General features: G+C 53.2%; 1 protein-coding gene and 1 long non-coding RNA gene across 9 annotated transcripts in view; both read left to right on the forward strand.

The window, feature by feature from the left end:
- CLEC16A (C-type lectin domain containing 16A) overlaps positions 1–11353 on the forward strand; it is a 236576-nt gene extending 225223 nt beyond the window's left edge. For 4 of the 8 annotated variants that reach the window (XM_009430305.4, XM_054668201.2, XM_054668200.2 and 1 more), the window contains one exon: positions 7539–11353. In XM_009430305.4, the coding sequence (XP_009428580.1) occupies positions 7539–7894 (356 nt within the window). In that variant the 3' untranslated portion in view covers positions 7895–11353. Of the gene's footprint in view, positions 1–2503; positions 3494–7538 lie in introns of those variants that run through there. The other 4 variants (XM_054668203.2, XM_063796660.1, XM_054668202.2 and 1 more) reach the window with 2 other exon arrangements.
- Positions 11354–11666: 313 nt separating this feature from the next.
- On the forward strand, positions 11667–22514 carry LOC134808735 (uncharacterized). The gene is made up of 4 exons (XR_010152269.1): positions 11667–11808; positions 16257–16399; positions 18274–18599; positions 22393–22514. It is a non-coding gene; the product is annotated as an uncharacterized LOC134808735 (long non-coding RNA).
- The last annotated feature ends 617 nt before the right edge of the window (positions 22515–23131 follow it).

Consider the following 23131-nt stretch of genomic DNA (forward strand, 5'->3'; position numbering starts at 1 on the left):
TTGCAGGCAGGCGGGGTGGCTGAGGCCTACAGGTGGCCATCCAGAGGCATGTGCAGTTACAAACTGTGACAAAGGAAAGGTGCAGCAGGTTCTGACAGCCAATGCAGAACAGTGCGGGAGGCTCCCAGAGGTGGCATCGCTGGAGATGACAGCCGGGGGATGAGGGGTTGGCGAGGCCCTGGTCCATGAGGAAGGTGGCCTTTGGGTCTCACATGAGGCCACCAGGGTCCCAAACCACATCTCCTAGAGACCAGTGGATTCCTTTTGCCCATCTCCCTGGGGTCTGCCTGTACATTCTGTCTTCCCAAATGCAGACGGGCCGTGGGCGGGGGGAGGACGCTTTTGAGGAACATTCCCCATGCCCATCAGGGCCGCGGCCTATAGCCCAGCGGTAGCTTCAGGCCCAGTACAGGTGAGGGCCTCTCAGCCAGAAGGGGGAAGGGGACAGCCCCGAGGGGTCACTGACTCCCTGGTCACCCGGAGGCTCCCTCCGTGTGCAGCACCTGCCTCTGAGCCTCCTTCACACGCCAGAGGCAGAGCTATGGGTGCCCTGGAGTGGCTCTGTCAGTGCTGGCCCCAGACCAAAGGGAGAGTCAACACTGAACTCCCTGATGACCCGAGCAACTGTGCCCCAGGGCACTTTAATGGCCAGTCCTTTTGAGAAGTGTGGTGAGATCCTCCAGTGCTCTGCGGGGAGAGCCCGACACCCTCCCCACGAAGTGTCCAGGAGCCAGGCATCTTGTCGCCCACACATCCAGCAGAGCTATCCTGGCAGGCCTCAGACAGCCCCTAGTGAGAAAATTGCAGGGTTGGAATCAGCATTTTTTCCCCTTAAACATTTTATGGTTTTGAGAAGCTGAACTTGCAAAGAATATACAGCGGGAAAGTGAAAAAAGACCCAATTTTAGAACCACATGTGGGGCCACAGGAAAACGTTAGAAATATCTTCTGGTATACCACTGTGCACCCACACAGTGACTCTTCTGCATACACACAGTCACACATGCCAATGTGCATGTTCATGCAGCCACACATACAAATGTGCATGCATAGTCCCACTCCCACACATACAGTCACACACATGCCAGGGCACATACACACTCACACATACAAATGTGCATACATAGTCACACACACCAGTACACACACACACACACAAGTGTGCATGCATAGTCACACTCCCACACATACACAATCACACACATACCAGGGCATATACACTCACACTTACAAATGTGCATGCATAGTCACGCTCCCACACACACATACATGCACACTGTCACACACATGCCACTGCACATGCTCACATATACAAATGTGCATACATAGTCACACACACACAGTCACACATGCCACTGCACATGCTCACACAGTCACACATATACAAATGGACTTACATAGTCACACTCACATAAATACACAGCCACATTCACATACATGCACACACTCATACAGTCACACACATACAAATGTATATACATGGTCACACACACATACCTGCACCTACACACACACTTACACATAGATGCACACAGTCACATACACACACTCACACTCTCTGAGTGAGATGCCGATAGGAAAACCATCTCCTCAGATAAGAACTCTGACCTACAGTGAGTTCCTTAAATAGCCCACTCACACCTCTGAGCTCCAGATTAGTTGGAGTTCACATACATTCCAAGTGAACTACCTTGGGGAAGACAGAAAACTGTTTGTTCAAAAATGAGGACAGCGTGAATGTCAGCCTGCTTATTTATTTATTTTTAATTTGGGGGAGCACATAGTAGGTGTAATTAAACATTCATTTTTAAAAAACAAAAACGGCCGAGTGCAGTGGCTCATGCCTGTAATTCCAGCACTTTGGGAGGCTGAGGCGGGTGGATCATGTGAGGTCAGGAGTTCGAGACCAGCCTGGCCAACATGGTGAACCCCTATCTCTACTAAAAATACAAAAATTAGCCAGGCGTGGTGGTAGGTGTCTGTAATCCCAGCTACTCGGGAGGCTGAGGCAGAAGAATTGCTTGAACCTGGGAGGCAGAGGTTGCAGTGAGCCGAGATCATGCCACTGTACTCCAGCCTGGGCAACAGAGCGGGACTCTGTCTCAAAACAAACAAACAAACAAAACCACATTGGGTTATGAGTCATGGCCACCTCGATTGTCCCCTGAGGTTTTATAGAAAGAAAGACAGGTCTGGCTGCTGTTGACGGCCCAGTGCAGGGAGCTTCCCCGGCTTCCCTCCCATCTGGACCCACCCCTGTGCCTGTGTCCAGGAGAGCCCCCTTCACCCCACCACACCTCCCATTTGGGCCAACTGAGAGTCAGATGACCTGAAACCCACCCACATGCCACTCAACTCGGTCACCACTGTCCCGCTGGAGTTTTAAGGACAGAAACCCCAAGTAAGATATCGTCCCTTTTCTCAGTTTTCTCTGTGCCATCATCCTTTTTTATTGTGGTAACATACGGGTAACATAAACTTTACCATTTTCGCCGTTTTTCAGTGTATAGTCCAGTGGCATCTAAGGACCTTCACACTGTAGTGCTCTATGGCGTCACATTCAAGCTGTGTGCTCACCCGCCTTCATCTCCGAGAGTGTGGTTTCTCCCTCCGCAGTGAGATGCTCCCGACGTTTTTATTTCAGCCAATTAGAAGCCCCACTCGGCCACCTGGCACCTGGTCTCCGCTCTCCTGCTGTGGTTCAGTCTTGATTTTCAAAGGCACGGGTCACCCAGTCGCTGCCCAGTTAGGTGGCTGAGGGAGAGGCTCGTGGAGAGGCTCGTGGAGCGCCTCGAGCATCTGAGCTTTCTCAGGACTCGGAGCTGTGCTGTTGGCGTCAGCGTGTGACACCAAGAACCTCCTCACTTGGGGTCAGAAATCTGCTTGATTCACTTAGCTGGTTTGATGCCAGTCCTCCAGCCACACACCCTGCCCTCCTCACACTGTCCTGAGGACGCCGGGTTTTCGTGTCCTGACTCTTGGGCCACGTCTGAAACTGACAGATGACTCTGTTCTTCCGTCCCCTGAGGCTTCCGACCAAGACCAGATGTTGCGGATGAACCCATCTTTCCTTTCCAACAGGACTCCACCTTCTCTGCCCCTAACCCGTTTAAGTTGCACGAGTGAACAATTTGGTTCTGGCGATCCCGACCCTGCCTCATCCTGGGGGTTGCATGGGGGGTGTCTTCTCTGCATGGGGGGCCAGCGCCCCATGCACCGGTGGCCACAAGCCCATGCTGGGCACTGCCCCACGACCCTCGCCCCTCGTCAGTGCTCAGCGTCCGCTGCTGCTCTGTGTCCCCTCCATGTCGCCTCTGCCGTCCCATTGTTAAAGGCTTTCTATGATCTGTCGCTGTGTTTTCCCTCTAGTCAGGAGTGGCAGGAAAGGACGCCGGCGAGTGTTCAGCCTGTCGGAGGCCGACAGTCATGGCGGCCACTGGGTTTAGTGCTCCGAACGGCAGCTGCCACGGCACCTCACGCACAGTCAATTCAGGCAGGTCTCCCCTGTGAGCCGCTCGGGCCGCGACGTCCACTCGCCACGCTGCGTTTCCACAGTCGGCAGGGTCCGCGCTGGCAAGGTGGGCCAAGCTGGGCCTGAGCACAGAGCCATTTGCCAAGGCGGCACTTCCCCATTTTCCCCCAAAGCTGGTTCTCCCTGCTCCCTGTCTGGCCTCACCTCATGTGAAGACCAGATCCTCGGCCCTTGACCTTCGCGACGGTCCTTCACCTTCGCGACGGTCCTTCTGAGCCAGACCTGTACAGCCTGGAAACGCTGTCCTTCTCTGTGACGTGTGCACCAGTGTCAGGCTCGGCCCGGGCCAGAAGCAGATGCTCCTGCCAAGTCCCCCAGGGGTCCCCCCAGTTTAGGCCATGGGGGTTGGGCGGCAGTTGGCTGGCAAAGTGAGAATTTGTAGAAAGCAACCAAGAAGTCTCCTCATTTCTTTTTTCCTTTCTTCCCCTAGTCTTGCTCTAAGATAAGTGGCAAATTCAGTCCTGTTTTGACCGGAAGCCAAGAGCCATTTCCCTCATAGACACATGGATGGATGTGGTCCCACCATCTCCCTTTCTGAGTGGCACCCACACAGCGGTGAGGCTGGTCCATGGGCCACCACCCAGCAGCCTGGCTCGCTGTCGGGGCCATCCCTGCTGCCTCCCCTATGACGCTTCTTCTCTGGTTTCTGATGCGCTTTTCTCCATTGGCCATTGCACTTGTCTGCTGGGAGCGTTTGCCTTCATTTGTGTTGAAATCCTATTTTCTCTGAGCTTTGCCCTCCACTTGCTCTACAGGTACCATCCTTTTCTTCCCCACAACACTCAGCCCCACCTTTTCCCAGCCCAGCACAACAAATCCAAGTTTTTGCTGGAAGTCACCATTTGCTTGACAAGGATGTGTTAAGGCCCCACCCTAGGCCTGCAGATCAGTTTCTGAGGTGCTGGCCAGGCACATGGGGGACCTGCTGCCTTGGTGTCCTCACTGGCCACAGCCACGGGATGTCTGTCCGCTGCTTATGGAAACGTGGCCTTCCTGAATGTCCCATTACCCCCTCGGCTCTGTCTCCCCAGCCCGTGGCCAGGAAGTCAGACTTTTCTCCAAATCCCTCATTTCCTGAGCCTGGCCTCAACTTGTGGCCCTAGAGTTCAAAAACACCAGCAGGCATGAAGCCAAGGCTTCACCAGTATCTTTTGCAGCTCAGCACTTGACTAGAAAAAAGTGTCCTCACTGGGTAATTTTCCCCTCAGTGAAAACCTGGCAGAGTTCTCCTTTTTCACCTGCCTTGGTTGGATACCCTTGTAGATCAAGTTCAGGAAGCAGTTCTTAAACAACAACAAGGCCATGTCATAGGTGATGGGTAAGAAGAGGTTATTTTTTCCCTATTTAAAAAGAGGCTACTTTTAGCGGGGAAACCAACCCTTTTAATAAAAATTGTTGGTCCTTTTCCTGAAGAAGAAATCAGTTCTGTGCGCATGCTATTGTTAGTTGGTTTGCTCTTTTTGATATATTTGCCTACAAGGTTTCCACATCCCTGATTATTCTCATAACCAAACACCCCATTAAGGAGCAGGGAACGAAGTTGGCCAGCTTCTTTGAATATCTGCATGCAAATGCAGACTTGAGCAAAGAGAGAAAACACTTACATCGAAATTTTAAGAAAACGTGAAGGAAACGCTTGGCTACTTTGTCTCCAGATGGTAGGACAGTGCCATTTGGGGAATTAGTCATTTCTAAACTGCCTCCTCAGCAGCAAAATTTATGTGTGGATCCACATGTGTGTGAGTTTGTCACAGGTCTGCTCATGCCCATTCGAAGCAAGGGCAGAGGCCACCAGAGCAGGTGAGCACTGCTCAGGGAACCACAGGTTCTGAGGAACAGCATGCAGATCGTGCTAGGTCAGGGCGCACGCCTGAGCTGAAACCAGCCCAGCACCACAAGCCATCCTTACTGAATGGAGCAAATCAGTTGAAATTCAAAGAAACCAGAATTCGCATGTAGTGTTTACTCAGCATTTCTGGGCTCAGATCACACCTCAAATCACTTTTTCCACTAGTGTTCACCGATGCCCATTGCCACCCTCCCAGAGCGAGGACCAAAGCCTCATGCAATGGTTTCCTCTAGATCTCTCTCTCTCTCTCTCTTTTAAAAAAGGCATTAGGAAGAAATTAATTGGGCTGGGCACGGTGGTTCACACCTGTGCACATCCCAGCACTTTAAGAGGCCAAAGCAGAAGGATTGCTTGAGCCCAGGAGTTCCATACCAGCCCGGGCAACGTAATGAGACCCCGTCTCTACAAAAAACTTTAAAAATTAGCCAGGTGTGGTGACACGGGCCTGTAGTCCCAGCTACTCAGGAGGCCGAAGCAGGAGGATCACTTGAGTCCAGAAGGTTGAGGCTGCAGTGAGCTATGATCATGCCACTGCACTCCAGCCTGGGTGACAGAGTGAGACCCTGTCTCAAAAAAACAAATGAAATGAATTGTGACCTTTTAGAGTTCATCTTGCCCAGAGTCTTGTGGGGAGAAATGCCGGTGTGTGCTTTGAAATCCAGTCTGTCTCTCGTGCTTTCGCTCTGTGATGGGAGCTCTCTTCCTCTCCCTCTTCCCTTTCTATATGCTGCCTGCTTTTATTTCGTTCTTTGTTTTTCCATTATTTTGCTTTACGTTCCATTTGCTCTTCTGTTTTATTTTGGCCTGACTTAAAAGAGAAAATAAACTAAACTGGAATCACGTTGAACAAAAAAAAATTCTACCATGCTTCCCGGGTCCCAGGCTGCTGTCAGACTCTTAGCTCGATATAGCATCGTCAGCACCTCCCGCCATGGCTTGGGGACCCCCAGCTCTGTGCAAATGAGAATTTGCCTCCAAGCAGGTTGCCCACTGTCTTCTTCTCAATGTTTTTAAACACCCAGCATCTGAAGTGCTGGAAGATGTTTTCCACAATGAATTCCAGCTGCATCTGGTGTTTCTGTTCAGGCAGGCTCATCACTGGAAGGCAAATGGGCCAGCATGTGTCTGTAGGATTTTGAAAAGGGCCGGGCACGGTGGCTCATGCCTGTAATCCCAGCACTTTGGGAGGCCGAGGCGGGCGGATCACTTGAGGTCAGGAGTTTGAAACCAGCCTGGCCAACATGGTGAAACCTCATCTCTACAAAAATACAAAAATTAGCCGGATGTGGTGGCAGATGCCTGTAATCACAGCTACTCGGGAGGCTGAGGCACGAGAATCACTTGACCCCAGGAGGTGGAAGTTGCAGTGAGCCAAGATCATGCCACTGCACTCCAGCCTGGGCAGCAGAGTGAGACTCCGCCAAAAGGAAAAAAAAAAAAAGCACCAAGGAAAGAAATTGCTGCTCCAAGAATAACTGCGTTGGGTGGAACCTCACCTGCCTTCGTCCTGGCGTGGTTTCTCAGTGGCCCCTGCCGGGAAGCTCGGGACAGTAATGGCCTGAGTAACCACAGCAGCCCCTTGGTGGGTGCTGGCTCAGCACTTTGAGGAGGAGGAGGAGACAGGCCAAGGTTTTGTTTTGGTTTTGCAAGCTGAAAAGTTCTACAGAATTTCCTTTTTTTTTTTTTTTTTAATATTGCAGTGGGTTCCCTCTTGGGTAAATGTCATCAAATGTATACTCTGGAAATGGCCTGATATTACGAGCACACCCAAGCCCATTTACTTCCTAAACAAGTATTTATCATCAGGCAGGCCTGAGATTTGCCCACACATAAAGCCTGTCAGCTGGGTCTCTGCACCCAGGAACTGTGCTTTCATAAGCCACATGCTGATTTTGCACAGGCCCTGAATTTTCCCCTCATATCACAAGTCAGGGTAATCCTAGGCCCTGCTGCATTTTCCCCAGGCCAAAGTCAGACTGGATTTTGCAGGTTCTGTGTCCCCAAAAGGAGTGAGTGGAGCCACGCTGAGCCCTCACGCCAGCCAGCCACCTCCCACCTAGCTCACCAGGGCCGCGGTTCAGGATGGGAGCACAGGGCGCAGTGCGACGGGGTGTCTCAAGGGCTCAGTGTGTTTCTGGTTTTTCTCCCCCAATCCAGATGCCCCCATGACTCCAGAACTGCCTAAGCCTCACCTTCCTGACCAGTTGGTAATCGTCAACGAAACGGAAGCAGACTCCAAGCCCAGCAAGAACGTGGCCAGGAGCGCAGCCGTGGAGACAGCCAGCCTGTCCCCCAGCCTCGTCCCTGCCCGGCAGCCCACCATTTCCCTGCTCTGCGAGGACACGGCTGACACGCTGAGCGTCGAATCGCTGACCCTTGTCCCCCCAGTTGACCCCCACAGCCTCCGCAGCCTCACCGGCATGCCCCCGCTGTCCACGCCGGCTGCCGCCTGCACAGAGCCCGTGGGCGAAGAGGCTGCATGTGCTGAGCCTGTGGGCACCGCTGAGGACTGAGTCAGTGCCGGGGCCTCCCTTTGTGTGTGTGGCCCCGCTGGTAGGGACCCCAGTGCCGCTGACTGGCAAGACACATTGGGAGCACCCACCATTCTCTGCGGCCCCCAGCAGCCATCTCAACCACCTATCCCTGCGCTAACCTTGAATGGGAAGAAGCCCCATGTTGTCCTTGAATTCCTTTTTCACTTTGCATCTCTTCACGTGCAGGCTGGGACCAGCGGAGACACCGCGGCGAATGCAGATGACTGCACCGGCCACTCAGGGAGCTGCCTGGGCTCCGTGTCTCTGAGCCCCGGGTGGCAGGACCCACCGGCACCTCTTTCTTCCTCTGTCATATGGCTCCTCTGTCACCAGCCCCAGTGTGCACAGAAGAATTGGACCAGGTCACTGTACGTAGAAATTTGTAGAAAAGCAGACTTAGATAAACATCTCCTTTGGATATTTATTTCCGCTTTTGGCAGCAGGTGAACATTTATTTTTAAAACTTCTATTTAAAAGAAGTCCAAAAACATCAACACTAAGGTTTGATGTCATGTGAAAAGTGTAATAATACAGTTAAGATTTCATGATCATTTTCACTGGACCTGTCCTGATATTTTGTTTTAGAGTTCTTAGTGTGGCTTTTTCCATTTATTTAAGTGATTCTTTGTTACTCACTAACTCTGCAAGCCTGTGGAATAATGAAGTACCTTCCTGGAAAGTTTAGATTATTTTTTAAACAAAAACAAGGGAGATACATGTATTCTCAGGTACACACAGAGCTGAGAGGGCTGAATGGTTTTCTGCCATAGCAGCCGAGAGGCCTCCCATCATGGAAAGATTTCTCCAGGAAAAGGAGGAATGTAGCCAGCTCCCCACTCAGGACGCTTCCTCATTTCTCTTCACCAAAACCAAACAGAGACAGCTTCCAGCACCTTCTTCAGTGTTACCATCTCTAAGAAGGAACCACTTGGGACCGTGAAGACTCCCGACCCTGTGGCCATGATGGAAATCAAAGGAAGACACCCTCTACGTCACCTGCCCTCGACTGTGTGTGCCCACATGTGCCGAGAGATGGCCCAGAGCCAGTTCCCCTCCAGCTGCAAGGGCATGGTGTCCCCAGAGCTCTGAGTCTGTCACTCTCCCTCTGCTACTGCTGCTGGTCTGAAAATGGAAACCCCATGGTTCCCTTCCCCATTCGGGCTGGGTGTGTACAAGCAAGGACCCAGATGCATCAGACACAGCCCCCAAGATGTTCCTTTCTACTCGGCCAGCTCGTGAGCCGGACACAGCACTCACAGCCCAGGCCGTGATCCACCCTCCCCAAGTCCACCAGGGCCAGCGGCCCCTCACCTCTCTGGTCACTGGTGAGACCTTCCACAACTTTCCTCCAGACCTGCCAGCAGATGTGCCCACCAGGGGCGTTAGGTATCCGCCGGAGCCTGGCCATAGGGTAGTCTTGGGAGCCGCGCTGAGATCTTTTGCCACCTGCATTTTAGAAGAACATAGTCTCTGTCTCCTCGGCCAAGCCAGCTGTCCCCGCAAGGCCTGCCGAGGGCAGTTTTCAACCTCATGAAGGAAACCCAGTCCTGCCTAGGAGGGGGAGTGGCGCCCATGGCGACAGGCCTCAGTCCTTAGAAGCCCTCTGGGTAGCTGTGCCCACCCAGCCTTCATGGCTACAGGTACAAGGACCTTTGCTTCCATAGAGAAAAGGCACAGCTCAGAAAGGGCACATGGGCAGAAACCCAAAGGAAGGACAAACCATGACCACCATGGCCATCTGCAGAATCCCTGGAAGAGAAGGAAGGCAGGGTAGGGCGGGGGGAAGACCATCATGGAGAGAAGGACCACAGCATCAGGAGACGGGACACGCCACACCCAGCAGGCAGCCTGTGTGTTGCTTAATTTTTTAAGAGCAAGAGGGGTAGAGAGGATCAAGCTGGCCCTGGCTGGAGCTGGCTAGCCCCTGAGACATGCACTTCTGGTTTTGAAATGACTCTGTCTGTGGGGCAGCAGAAACTAGAGAAGGCAAGTGGCTGCCCCACCCCAAGGCGTGACCAGGAGGAACAGCCTGCAGCTCACTCCATGCCACACGGGTGGGCCACCAGCCTGCTGTCAGAAGTCTCTGGGCTCCAACTGGCCTTGTAACCACTGAGCACTGAAGGAGAGAGGTCTTGGTCAGGGCTGGACAGCATGCCCGGGAGGACCAGCAGAGGATAAAAGGTGACCGGGAGGACCAGCGGAGGATAAACGACACTGCTCAGGGCAGGGCTTCTACCCTGCATCCCTGGCCAAGAAAAGGGCAGTCCCCATGTGGGCTTGCAGGGTCACTCTCAGGGGCCTCTTTCAGCTGGGGCTGGCGACTTGCCTCTGGGGGACACCTCAAGGTGTGTGGGGTGAGGATTTCCTATAACCAGGGCTCCCAGAGGCTTTGCTTATGTAAGGAGGTCTGGGAGCCCATTGGAGGCCACCAGCCATTTTGGCTTCAAAGGACCCCACCTCACCCAGGTCTCAGCAGCAGTGGGCACAGCTATGTCTTCAGGAGCTCCCAGACAGGCCAGTCCAGACAGGACACGCTGGGTCCCGGGCATCCAGAGGAAGAGCCAGGAGTGTGGGAAGGCCCACAGTGGGGGCTGTGGCTTCTGACACTCAGGTCATAGCCTCAGAGGTCTGAGGTCAGCCCCCACAGACCCATCCGGCCCGCCCCCCAAGTCCCTGCAGAGAGCACTTAGAGTTATGGCCCAGGCCCTGGTCCACCCTTCCCCTGTGCACCTCCGGCTGGGTTTGCCAAGTCAGGGAGCAGGGCTGGCCACAGGAACTCCCAAACCTTGGCTTTGAATGTTGTTGTGGATGTGTGCTCGTCCCTTTCTGGACGTGCAAGGTACCTGTCCCAGCAGGTCAGATGGGGCCAGCTGAGGCACTCCCCCAGGCAGGAAGGGCCAGCCTTCACCATTGCGTGGGATTGGGAGGAGGGGCCTCCGTGAGCAGCCCCTCCTCTGCCGCTGTCCCAGCCCAGTCCCTCTCCCAGAGCCTTGGCAGCCTCCCACAACCCAGACACTTGCGTTCACAAGCAACCTAAGGGGCAGGTGAAGAAGCACAGCCCTGCCAGACGCGCTAGATTCCTCTAAGGTCTCTGAGATGCACTGTTTTTAAAAAAGGCGTGGGGTGAACTGATTTTGATCTTCTTGTCTAGATGCAATAAATAAATCTGAAGCATTTAATGTAGTCATCTTGATATTGGGCCTACACTGTACGAGTTCCTTATGTTTCCTTGAGCTAAAAATATGTAAATAATTTTTGTCCCAGTGAGAACCGAGGGTTAGAAAACCTCGATGCCTCTGAGCCTCGGGACCGCTCTAGGGAAGTACCTGCTTTCGCCAGCATGACTCATGCTTCGTGAGTACTGAACACGAGGGTGGAAATGAAAACTGGAACTTCCTTGTAAATTTAAACTTGGCAATAAAAGAGAAAAAAAGTTACCAAGAATGTAGCGTGCTGCTCCTGGGGGCTGTGGCAGGAGGCCGTGGCCTGGCACAGGGGAAGGTTCCCAGCCAATGACCCCTCATCCCGGTGCAGCTGCTTGGCAGGGGTGTGGTGGCTGGAGCCCCTCCCTCTCCCTCCTCCCCACACCAGGTTCCCTCCCATCCCCAGGTTCCTAAGAGGTTGTCGGGGCTCATACAACCCGGGAATAACTGCTAAGGAGCAGTTGGCACCATCAGGAAGTGTCCCCGCCCTACCCCTGCCGGGTACAGGGAGCGTGGTCCTCATTCTGCATCTTTTCCCTGTTGGGCAGGTGGCTGCCCATCCAAGCCTCAGGCTCTGCATCTGTGGAGTGGGACAGCCAAGCCCTACCTCGCAGGACAAGCATAGCAAGCAGCCTCATTGTTGCCAGGCCGGGCCGAGGGAAGCAGGAAGGCTCCCCACCGAGGACAGAGGTGAAGTGCGGGGGTGGACATGACTTGGAAACACCAATGTCCACCAGCGTGAAACCCTGAAATCCCTGGAAACGGGATCACAGGTCCTCAAAATCTCACCATCCAGCTTAAACCCTACCCAGAAACGGCAGGAAACTTCTGGGTCTTGAGAGGATAACCAAGTTGAGTGGAGAAAGAATGAACAAGGAACCCCCTTCCCCCACCACATGCCAAGGGTTGGGGTTACGCCAACAGAAGGAGGAAGCCACTGCCCAGGGCAGAGCTGCCCTCCCATGCCCCCGCCTCACCCGGGTCTCAGGCCTCGTGGGCATTTACATGTCTGAGACCCGCTGGGTGACAGCTCCTCCCTCCTTCCATTCCCAGCCCAGGTTCAAACCCAGGGGTCGCCTGGGGCTGGTTGAGAGGCTGGGGCCACGTCTGTGGTGCCCCCAGAGCATGTCTGTATATCCCCTGCTCTGCGGTTGGCAGTGACCTGCATATACCAGCTGCTGTCAGTGTTTTCCCCAGGGCCTCGGGAGGGTTCCACTCGGTAGCCATGAAGCGAAGCCTCGCAGGGTCCAGTGATTATGCCCAACAGGCCCAGAGCGTCCTGACTCTAGCCGGAGGGCAGGGCCAGCAAGGGCAGGTGGTAGTGTCCTGCCTGCGGGTGACCTCTAGGGGAAGACCGATTGCCGGCCAGCCAGCTGCTGGAAACCCCCTTCCCCCACGTCCTGCTGCTCTGTGGCACTTCATGGCGTTGGGAAAAAACCCTTAACGTCTAAAGAGCTGTTCTCCAAAGGAAAGTTGGTTCTGAATCACCCATGGGGTGAAGGGGCTTCCTGGGGATTCACTTAAGGCTGCCCGATGGGCAGTGTGAAGCTTCCCTTCCCTCCACAGGCCCCAGGGCTGCTGGCCCTGCTCCAGCCCTGGGTCTACCTGCCCCACTTAGAGACCAGCCACCTGGGCTCCCCGGCCGTGCGCTTGCCTTGGGGCCCAGACTGCTCTGCAGGTCCCTGCAGTCCTGACACTGCCTGGCTGTCTGACTTCCTCCCAGAGGGCAGCAAGTGCCCCTTGAACACACGCCTGCCGCCTGCCTGTCACCTCCACTGTCGCTTCCTTGCCTTTTTTTTTTTTTTTTTTTTTTTTGAGACGGGGTCTTGCTATGTTGCTCAGGCCGGAGTGCACTGGTGCGGTCCCAGCTCGCTGCAGCCTAGATCTCCCAGACTCAAGCAATCCTCCCAACTCCGTCTCCTGAGTAGCTGGGCCTACAGGCAAGTGCCACCACACCTGGCTTTGCTTCCTTGACTCTTGGTTTGCCCTTTAAATTCAATTTTTTTTTAAGAGGAAGACTTTTCGCTGGAAACAGAAAACCAGCACCACTGCGGCATTCATTTCCTAGGGCCGCCATGACAAATGATCACAAGCAGGGCAGCTTAAAACAATAGATATTTACTCTCCCACAGTTCTGCAGGCCAGTCTAAAATCAAGCTGCCAGCAGGGCTGCTCCTCCTGGAGGCTTAGAGGGAGAAGCTGCCTCCTGCCTGTCTCCCGGCTCCGGTGGCTCCGGCACTTGGCGTTCCTCGCCCCATGAGTGAATCACTCCAGTCCCTGCCTCTCCCCACAGCACCTTCTTCCCCGTGTCTGTGTCAAATCCCCCTCTCCTTTCTCTTGAAAGGACAGCAGTCATTGGATTTAGGGCCCGCCCTGATTGACGGTGGTCTTAATCAAGATCCTTCGTTTCCTCTGCAAAAACCCTATTTTCAAATAACGTCACATTCACAGGGACCAGGTTCAGGACATGGACACCTTTTTAGAAGGGCTCACCATTCAACCCATTACCCTTGCCAGAAATTAAAGATATAAAAACAAATGCAGCACAAGCAAATCCATATCATTAAATTTTTAGCCAGGTCCTAGCACCTGCCACAGGCTCTGGGCCCAGCCTTGCCTGTGCCGTTAATAGGGGAGGCCTATTGGCGCCTAACCAAGATTTCCTCAGTGATAGGATCAGAAGAGCTAAAAGGCCGGGCATGGTGGCTCATGCCTATAACCCCAGCATTTTGGGAGGCTAAGGTGGGCAGATCACTTGAGGTCAGGAGTTCGACACCAGCCTGGCCAACACGGTGAAACCCCGTCTCTACTAAAAATACAAAAATTAACCAGGCCTGTGGTCCCAGCTACTCAGGAGGCTGAAACAGGAAAATCGCTTGAACCCAGGAGGTGGAGGTTGCAGTGAGCTGAGATCGCACCATTGCACACCAGCTTGGGCAACAGAGTGAGACCCTGTCTCAAAAAAAAAAAAAAAAATGCTGACAGAAGAAAAGAACCAGCTCACTCTGGGACTAGAGTATTTAAGTCTGAGTCCTTGTACCCCTAAATGTTATCCCAGATCAGAGATGCCACTATGACACACACATATCACAGTGTGTTGCGAACTGTGGAATTCTTTTTTTTTTTTTTTTTTTTGGGAGACAGGGTCAAGCTCTGTCACCAAGGCTGGAGAGCAGTGGGGCGATCATAGTTTACTGCAGCCTCCACCTCCTGGACTCAGACGATCCTCCTTCCTCAGCCTCCCAGAGAGCTGGGACCACAGGCACATGCTGCCGCTCCCGGTTAATTTATTAATTTTTTCATAGAGACAAGGTCTCACTTGCGCAGGCTGATCTCAAACTTCTAGGCTCAAGCAATCCTCCTGCCTCAGCCTCCCAAAGCACTAAGACAAGAGGCGTGAGTCACAGCGCCCAGCCTTGCAATTCTTATTTCAGTTCTCCCTCTCCAATAGACTCACCCACAGGCAACGACTGTGTTTTATTTTCACCTGTTCTGTGGGAGCTGGGTGCAGGCTCTGGCCCATGAGCTCTCTGTGCATGTATGTTGGATGGATGGATGGACTGATGGATGAAGTCATTCTTGGATACACTTCCAGATTCTTAAAGCCTGAATTCCATTCAGTTCTCCATGCCCATGGCCCTAACTTTCAGCCTCTCCCTATGTGTGCTCACTCTGGTGTCTTCCAGGCCTTACCAGGGCCAGCCAAAGATCTTCAGGAGAATTTGCCCGGGCCAGGTTGCCAAGGGTAGGAGTGTTTGAGGGATTTCCTCTGCCACCATCAGAAATTCTGTGTCCCCCAACCCTCCACAGGTATCTGAGCTGAGACCGAGCTGCTGCTGGTATCTCAGTGACGAGCGAGACCTCAAGCAGGGTGGAGTAGGTGGCAGTGCAGGCTTTGGAGTTGCTGACAAGGTTCAAGTCCCTGCACCAATGCTCCCCATCCCTGTGGCCTTGAGTACATGGTGACACCGCATGAGGCTCAATTTCCTCATCTGTAAAATGGGAACCTTTCTGGCAGTGTCCTTGCTTGTGTAGATGAAGTGGGGGCAGGTAAATCAAGCACCAGTACCCAGCCTGGCACATGCAATTTCAGCCAGGGGGTCTCACCAACGGCCCAGCCAGAAAAACAGGCTTCAGCCCAGGCCCAGGCCCCCTCAGGTACATGTACCCCCTCAGGTACAAAGCCAGCACCTGTGGGGTACAGCTGAGCCCTGGAATTGTTTAAGGTCCCCAGCTGATCCTCAGGGGCAGCTGTGATGATTCAGTTTATGTGTCAGCCTGACTGGGCTAAGGGGTGCCCAGATAGCGGCATGACATGATTTCCAAGTGTGACTGGGAGGGTGTTTCTGCAAGAAAGTAGAATTTGCGGTAGGGCGCGGTGGCTCATGCCTGTAATCCCAGCACTTCGGGAGGCTGTGGTGGGTGGATCACTTGAGGTCGGGAGTTCGAGACCAACCTGACCAACACGGTGAAATCCTGTCTCTACCGAAAATACAAAAATTAGCTGGGCGTGGTGGTGGGCACCTATAGTCTCAGCTACTCAGGAGGCTGAGGCATGAGAATCGCGTGAACCCAGGAGGCAGAGGTCTGCAGTGAGCTGAGATTGGCCACTGCACTCCAGCCTGGGTGACAGAGTGAGACCCTATCTCAAAAAAAAAAAAGTGGGGGCTGGGGGAGAGAGTAGCATTTGAACAAGTAGACTGAGTGAAGAAGATCGCCCTCACTACTGTGGGCGGCCACCATTCAATCCATTGAGGGCCCAAATAAAACAAGGAGGAAAAAGGTAAAATTTGCTTTCTGCTGGATCCCGTATGTCCATCTTCGCCTGCCCTTGGACATCAGAGGCCTTGGCTCTTGGGCCTTCCAGCTTGGACTGGAACGACACTGGCTTTCCTGGGCCTCCCAGCTTGCAGACAGCAGATTCTAGGACCCCTTGGCCTCCAGAATTGCATGAGCCAATTCCCATAATACAGATGGCCCCCAACTTATAAGGGTTCAACTGACAATTTTTCAACCTTATGACAGGTTTATCGAGGTACTAAAGTTGTTTTCAACTTAGGATGTGTTTATTGGGATGTAGCCTCATTGTAAATTGAGGGGCATCTGTAAATCTCATTTTTAATTTCATTTTATTTTAGAAACAGGGTCTCACTCTGTCACCCAGGCTGGAGTGCAGTGTTGCCATCAAAGCTCACTGCAGCCTCGAACTCCCAGGCTCAAGCGATCCTACCGCCTCAGCCTCCCGAGCATCTGGGACTACGGGCATGCGCCAGCACACTTGGTAATTTATTATTTTTTTTTGTCTCACTATGTTGCCCAGGCTGATCTTGAACTCCTGGCCTCAAGTGATCATCCTGCCTCAGGCTCCCAAAGTGCTGGGATTACAGGCATGAACCACAGTGCCCAGCCTGTAAATCTATATATCTATACCTGCCTACCTATCTACCTACCTATCTGTATCTCCTGTTGGTTCTGTTTCTCTGAAGAATCCTGACTGATACAGCACCCAAAATAAGAAGCCAGCCTGGCCCACCTCTGCAGCCCACCTTGGCCACACCCCACCACTTGGAGCACACAAGCCCTCTGCCCTGTCCTGGAAGACCCCTCAACTTATTCCCCTCCCAGGACCTTGGCACCTGCCTTTCCTCCCTCCAGCCCCCTCCCCAACCTCTGCACCTGCACCCATCCTCTGTCGTTATCCTTTGTCCACAGAATCAGTGTTACTTCCAGGGACTATTCTGACGTCAGACCCCTGCTTTCCTCCATCAGCAGCTGCCACCCATTTCTTTCCTGGCGTTTGTCACACCTCAAAGGATTTTTGTTTCTTTGCCATGAGCAAAATCTCATGGCTTTCGTTTGGGGAACCCCTGACATCAGAGGCCTGAAAGGAGGACACAGTGCAGCTGGTTTATTTGGGTAGTGGCCCCAGGAAGCTGGAGTGGGAGCTGGGAGAGAAGGGCAGGAGGCCAGTAGACAGGGCACAGCTGGCCTGGTCACCGCCAGACACTGCTGGGGGCACTTGATACTCAGCCTCTCTGGAGCCCCTCTGCAGAGCTGCATAGATGAGCCTTGGGACTGGTCCTGGGAGGGGCAGGAGGTCAGGCATTTATCCCCCAACTCTCATGCCCTGTTGGCTGAGGACTGTCCCATGCCATGAAGGTCCTGCTTCCTCCCAGCTGCCTCGCCTGGAGCTGAGATGGCTCCTGAGTGAGCTCCTCATTTGGACAGAAAATTGGAGACTCAACAGGCACATGGGCTGGAAGACTGGTGGGGGCCTGGGGACCTGGAGTGGATGCAGGGAGGCGCTACCAGACCCCAAACACAGTAGCCACAGCCCCCAAACCAGAGGTTATAAATGGGCAGCCCCTGGGTCCAGTGCAGCCCCTCTGTGTGTTCCGTTTAGCCATCAAAGGCTTTTAAAAGAACCATTGAGCCAAGATTTTAAACGTCGGGGATCTGGTACAAATACCTGGATTCCTGGCTTCTCTTTAAAAATCACATGTGAGGCTCTTGGGCCCTTGTCCACCTGGATAGAAGTACAGACTAGTGTTTGGCAGGTGTGGGCTCCCCACCCTGTCAGCTCCCCCAACACCTGGGTCTAGGGGCAGACTGGTGATCGGTGGCTGGTACAGTATTTTCTCCTTACCCTGACCCCTTCACCTCCAGTAGCCCTTCCGAACCCCTGGGTCAGGTGCAGGGAGCTCAATATTTGATTAGCCCAGCCCCTGTGGGTAAACTGAGGCCACCCTCCTGAGCACTCTCCACTGCTACCCGCATGTCCCCTCCCCAAGAAGGCAGCTAAAAATATTCAAGTTGCTGCCGTATGGGCCGAGACCCAGGGCCTCCTCACTCTCTCATTCCACCTCTGCCTGTGTGCCTGCTTGGGCTGCATCCTGGGGACACAGAGGTGACCTGAACACAGCCATTGCCCTCACAAAGGACAGGATCTAACAACAGACAGGCAGACCATGACTTCCCAGCTGTGGCATCTGCACACAGGGCACAGAAACTAACTTCTTAGGCCTCCATTTCCTCATCTGGAAAATGGGTCGCTCCCTGGGTTCCCTCTCCCCATTTGCATGCCCCAGCGGATGGTAGGAACCACTCCGCTTGTTCATTCAATCCCCGTGTTTGTTCTTTGGCTCCACTCTGCAGCACTAGCTCCTGGGCCAGGCTGGGCATGGCGTAGATGGAAGATGGTAAAGAAGCCAGCTAGAAAGGCAGGAATGCAGCGTGACGGTGCCATACCCAGAGGGCCTGCCTGGGCAGCCCCCAGAGGCCTTCAAAGCTACACTGGAGAGCTTGGCCGAGGGACCAATGGCAATGGCACACACTGAAGTGTTTTAGACAAAAAAAACCGCATGGCTGGATGTGGCTGGCAAGAAGATGGCCGGAGCTGCAGGTGACGAGTGATCAAGAGGAGCCCATGTCAGTGGGGACAGGTCACAGCTGAAGTGGGTGACCTGCAACATGTTCAGCAGGTAAAATTGACAGGTTTGGTCGGACTGGCCACAAGGGAGAGGACGGGTAAAGGACAGCTTTTGGTCTCTGGCCAGGCCGGCGGCTCAACAAGTGTCCAAACAAACCATCCGTGTGCCCGGTGTCTACCTGAGCTGCCGTCACCTCTTCCTTTGCCGGGTTTCATTTTTCTCTTTTGCTGTGTTGCTGCAACTGGTTGCCAAAAGGACTGCACAGCTCTCCTGGCAATTTGGCAAAGTCTAGAACAACAGTATTTCCCATAATCTCACCATTAAAGGACAACCCTTGTGGACATCCTGGCAGATTTCTTTCTGGTCTTTTTTCTATGCATTTTAGAATTGAAATAACACAGTGGGTGTCTTTTCATGTCATGCTTTTGACCCAGCGCGACATGATATGGTTCATCATTTCTCCACGATCCTGGAAACTCCATTTTTTTTTTTTTTTTTTTGAGATGGAGTCTCATGCTGTTGCCTAGGCAGGAGTGCAGTGGTGCCATCTCAGCTCACCGCAACCTCTGCCTCCCGGGTTCAGGCAATTCTCCTGCCTCAGTGTCCTGAGTAGCTGGGACTACAGGCATGCACCAACATGCCCGGCTGATTTTTGTATTTTTAGTAGAGATGGGTTTTCCTCATGTTGCCCTGACTCATCTCAAACTCCTGGGCTCAAGCAATTTGCCCACCTCAGCCTCCCAAAGTGCTGGGATTACAGGTGCAAGCCACTGAGCCTGGCCATGGAAACTCCATTTCTAAAGTGTGTAACAAGTTCTGCTGCAGGGAATGTATCCCTGTGGCTAGCTATGCACCCTCTTGGTCTATCCACATTTTATATTACCTCCCTAGAAGAGGTCCTGAGCATGGGAATTACTAGATCATAGAAAGGTAAACCATCTTAAGACTCTGGCTACAAATTGCCAGATTGCTTTCCAAAAATATTGGACCACTGACACTCTCACCAGCGATGTACACAAGTGCCCATCTCCAAATGGGCCTCCCCACCGCCAAATGTTGTACATTTTAAATCTTTCCCGATTTACAGCCCAGCTCAGAGTTCACCTTCTCTGAGAAGCCTCCTCAGATTTCCCCTCTCCATCCTCGACATTCCCACAGCCAGCGGCCCCCCTCCCTCCACTTGTCCCTAGTCCATCCCAGCTGGAGGTCTGACGTTCCAGGGCTGGAGTCTCCTCTGTTCCAGGTGAGGCCCCCAGCAGCTTCCCAGCCTCAATCAGCCTGCATATTTTGAGTCTCTTGTAGATGGTGGGAAGCCTTCTAGTAGTATCATCTTCTTTTACAGAACAGCAACTGAGACCCAGACCAGGGAGGCTGAGTGACTGATCCTGGGTCACACAGCTATGAGGCAGTGTTGCTGCAGCTAAAATAGCAGCAAAAACTCCCACTTAATGGGCACTTCCTCCAGGCCAGGCTTAGCTAAGCAGTTTCTACGCCTAATCGGAGTTCATACTCCCAGTAACCTTGCTGTGCTGGGACTATTATTATCCCCATTTTACAGATGGCGAACCCTTGAACCAGGGCCACTTGGCTCAGAAGCGAAGTCCCCCCTGGGACTTGGACCTAAAATCTGAAGTCGGCAGTGCCTTGAGCAGGAGTCCACGAGCCTGGTCCAGTGCCCTGGGCCTGGCATCCTTTGCCTCTCACAGAGCAGATACAGGCAGCCAAAGACAGAAGGAGCCCCCACCCCACACCATGACCAGGGCCAGAGCAGGCCTTGTGCCAGCTCCAGGTGCCACAGCAGGGCACCTGCCCCACCCCGCCCCCACCTTGGGTTGCCCTGCAGATTCACAGGAACAGCCTGGAGCCCACCCAATCTCAGTGGCTTCTTTCGAACATGCTTATCTCCCACCCCTTATTGACTTGGGGCTTTTCCTGCCAATCTGCCCAAGCGGGAACAGCCCTTTTCAGGGTAACTGCTGCCAAAATCCATTGGCGCAGCGCACCATCTGCCTGGGCCTTGATGGCATCTGTCACGAGAGGTGGGAACTAGAAAGCCCCATCCTCGGGCCCCTCCCCAGGAGGCTTCAGCAGGTGGAGAGGGAAGGCTTGGCTTCTCCCAGGACTTGAACATTTATCCAGCAAAACTTAGCTGGGCACAGTGGCTCACATCTGTAATCCCAGCACTTTTGGGAGTCTGAGGTGGGAGAATCACTTGAGCCCAGGAGTTTGAGACCAGCCTGACCAACATGGCGAAACCCTGTCTCTACTAAAAATACAAAAAATAGCTGGGTGTATTGGCATGCGCCTGTAGTCCCAACTACTCAGGTGGCTGAGGCATGAGAATCGCCTGAACACAGGAGACGGAGGTTGCAGTGAGCTGAGATCATGTCACTGCACTCCAGCTTGGGTGATAGAGTGGCACTTTGTCTAAAAAAACAAAAAACAAAGAAACAAAAAACGTTGACTGAGCACATACTGTGTACCAGACACTGTACAGGTCACTAGGGAGGCAGCAGTAAATGACTCAGACAAGGGAGGGAAGGACCTCCCAGCGGGGGACATAGGCAACAAAGAAAATTAAAAATAGGTAAATTCTATAAAAATACAGCCAAGGAAGGGGGATCAGCAGGCCAGTAAGGGGAAGAAAGGAGCTACCATTTTAAACCAGGAGGTCAGGGAAGGTTGTTCTGAGAAAGGACTTTGAGCAGAGATCGAAGGAGGTGAGTTAGAGAACCTCATGGATGTCTGGGGTGACAGCACCCCAGGCAGAGGGAACAGCCAGTGCAAAGGCCCTGGAGCACCCTGGAGGAGCTGCGAGCACTGGCATGGCTGGAGAGGAGCTAGGGAGAGTAAGGGTAGAGGTGTCAGAGCAATGATGGGGAAGACCGGGGAGGCCACAGAGGATACCTTGGCCTCTCCTCTGAGAAGGATGGGGAGCCCTGGAGGACTGGGAGGAGAGGGCTGTGGCACAACCCAGGTTTTAACAGGACCACTCAGACCTCTGCTTGGAGAACACCCTGGGGCAGGGTGAGGGTGGAGGCCAGGAGGTCAGCTAGGAGGTGACTGCCAAAAGTCCAGCTTACCAGTCTCACAGGGGAGGGCTCCCAGAGACATGTACACACACACACACACACACATACACAGGTGTGCAATGCATGTGTGTACACATATGAACACACATGTACAGAGAGACCCTGGGGCTAGACAAGCATGGTTTTAACTCCTGATTCTACAACCAACTTTCTGTGTGACCAAGAGCAAGTGACTGGACGTCTCTGAACTTCAGTTTCCCCTCCTGCAAGATGGAAGTTCAGACACCTTCTTTCCAGAGTGCCTGTGTGCAAAGTCTACACACCAGCTTCACCAAGAGGGGTCATGAGTGGCTGGCCCCCAGCAGGCACTCATACAGTGACCCTTTTCTCCTTGACGTGCCACAAGATTGGTGAATAAACCAGTTGCCCTTGTCTCTGGCTTCAGGGAGTGGCTACTGAGAGGTGCCTTGCAGTCCCATGACCCTCTGGGCAGGATTGTCCCAGGCTGGGCAGGGGGCTGAAGAAGCTACCACTGCCTTTAGGGAGCTGCAGTCCCTGGACAGGCAGCCCCATAAGCAGCCCCAGTGCAGGGTCCAGCCACCCACCTAGGACACTCCAGGCTCAGTGGCTACTCACAGAGCTTCCTCTCATGCTTTTCAGCTGTGAGAAGGTGACTGTGAGAAACGCTTTCTAAAAGCCAAGCCTATGCTTTGTTATTCTACTTGCCTTTGTTATTCCACAAACAAAAATCACCATCATCATTTTGTCTTCCCTGGCATCATCTTCATCATCTTTTTTTTTTTTTTTTTTAGACGGAGTCTGGCTCTGTCGGCTAGGCTGGAGTGTAGTGGCATGATTTCGGCTCACTGCCACCTCCACCTCCCAGGTTCAAGCGATTCTCCTGCCTCAGCCTCCTGAGTAGCTGGGATTACAGGCAAGTACCACCACCACCAGCTAGTTTTTTGTATTTTTAGTAGAGATAGGGGTTCATCATGTTGGCCAGGCTGGTCTTGAACTCTTGACCTCAGGTGATCCACCTGCCTCAGTCTCTCAAAGTGCTGGGATTACAGGTGTGAGCCATGGTGCCTGGCCCATCTGCATCATAACTTTTCTTCTTTCTCCTCTTCCTCTCTTCCCCTTCCTCTTCATCCTCTTCCTCTTCTTCTTTCTCTTCATCATCAGTCATTATCATAATGATCATCTTTTCCTCCTCCTCCTCCTCCTCATCTTTTCCTTCTTTGCCTCCCTCTTCCTCCTCCTCCTGCTCTTCTTCTTCTTCCTCCTCTTCCTCCTCTTCTCCTCCTCCTCCTTCCTTCTTCCTTCTCCTTCCTCCTCTTCTTTTTGGAGATGGGATCTCACTCTGTCACCAAGGCTGGAGTACAGTGGTGCAATCTCAGCTCACTGTAACTGCTGTCTCCCAGGCTCAAGGGATTCTTCCACCTCAGCCTCCCAAGTAGCTGGGAGGTGCACACCATCACATCTGGCTAACTTTTGTGTTTTTTTTGTACAGACAGGGTCTCACCATGTTGCCCAGGCAGGTCTCAAACTCCT

Source organism: Pan troglodytes, chromosome 18 (assembly GCF_028858775.2).
Source record: "Pan troglodytes isolate AG18354 chromosome 18, NHGRI_mPanTro3-v2.0_pri, whole genome shotgun sequence".
Taxonomy (NCBI): Eukaryota; Metazoa; Chordata; class Mammalia; order Primates; family Hominidae; genus Pan; species Pan troglodytes.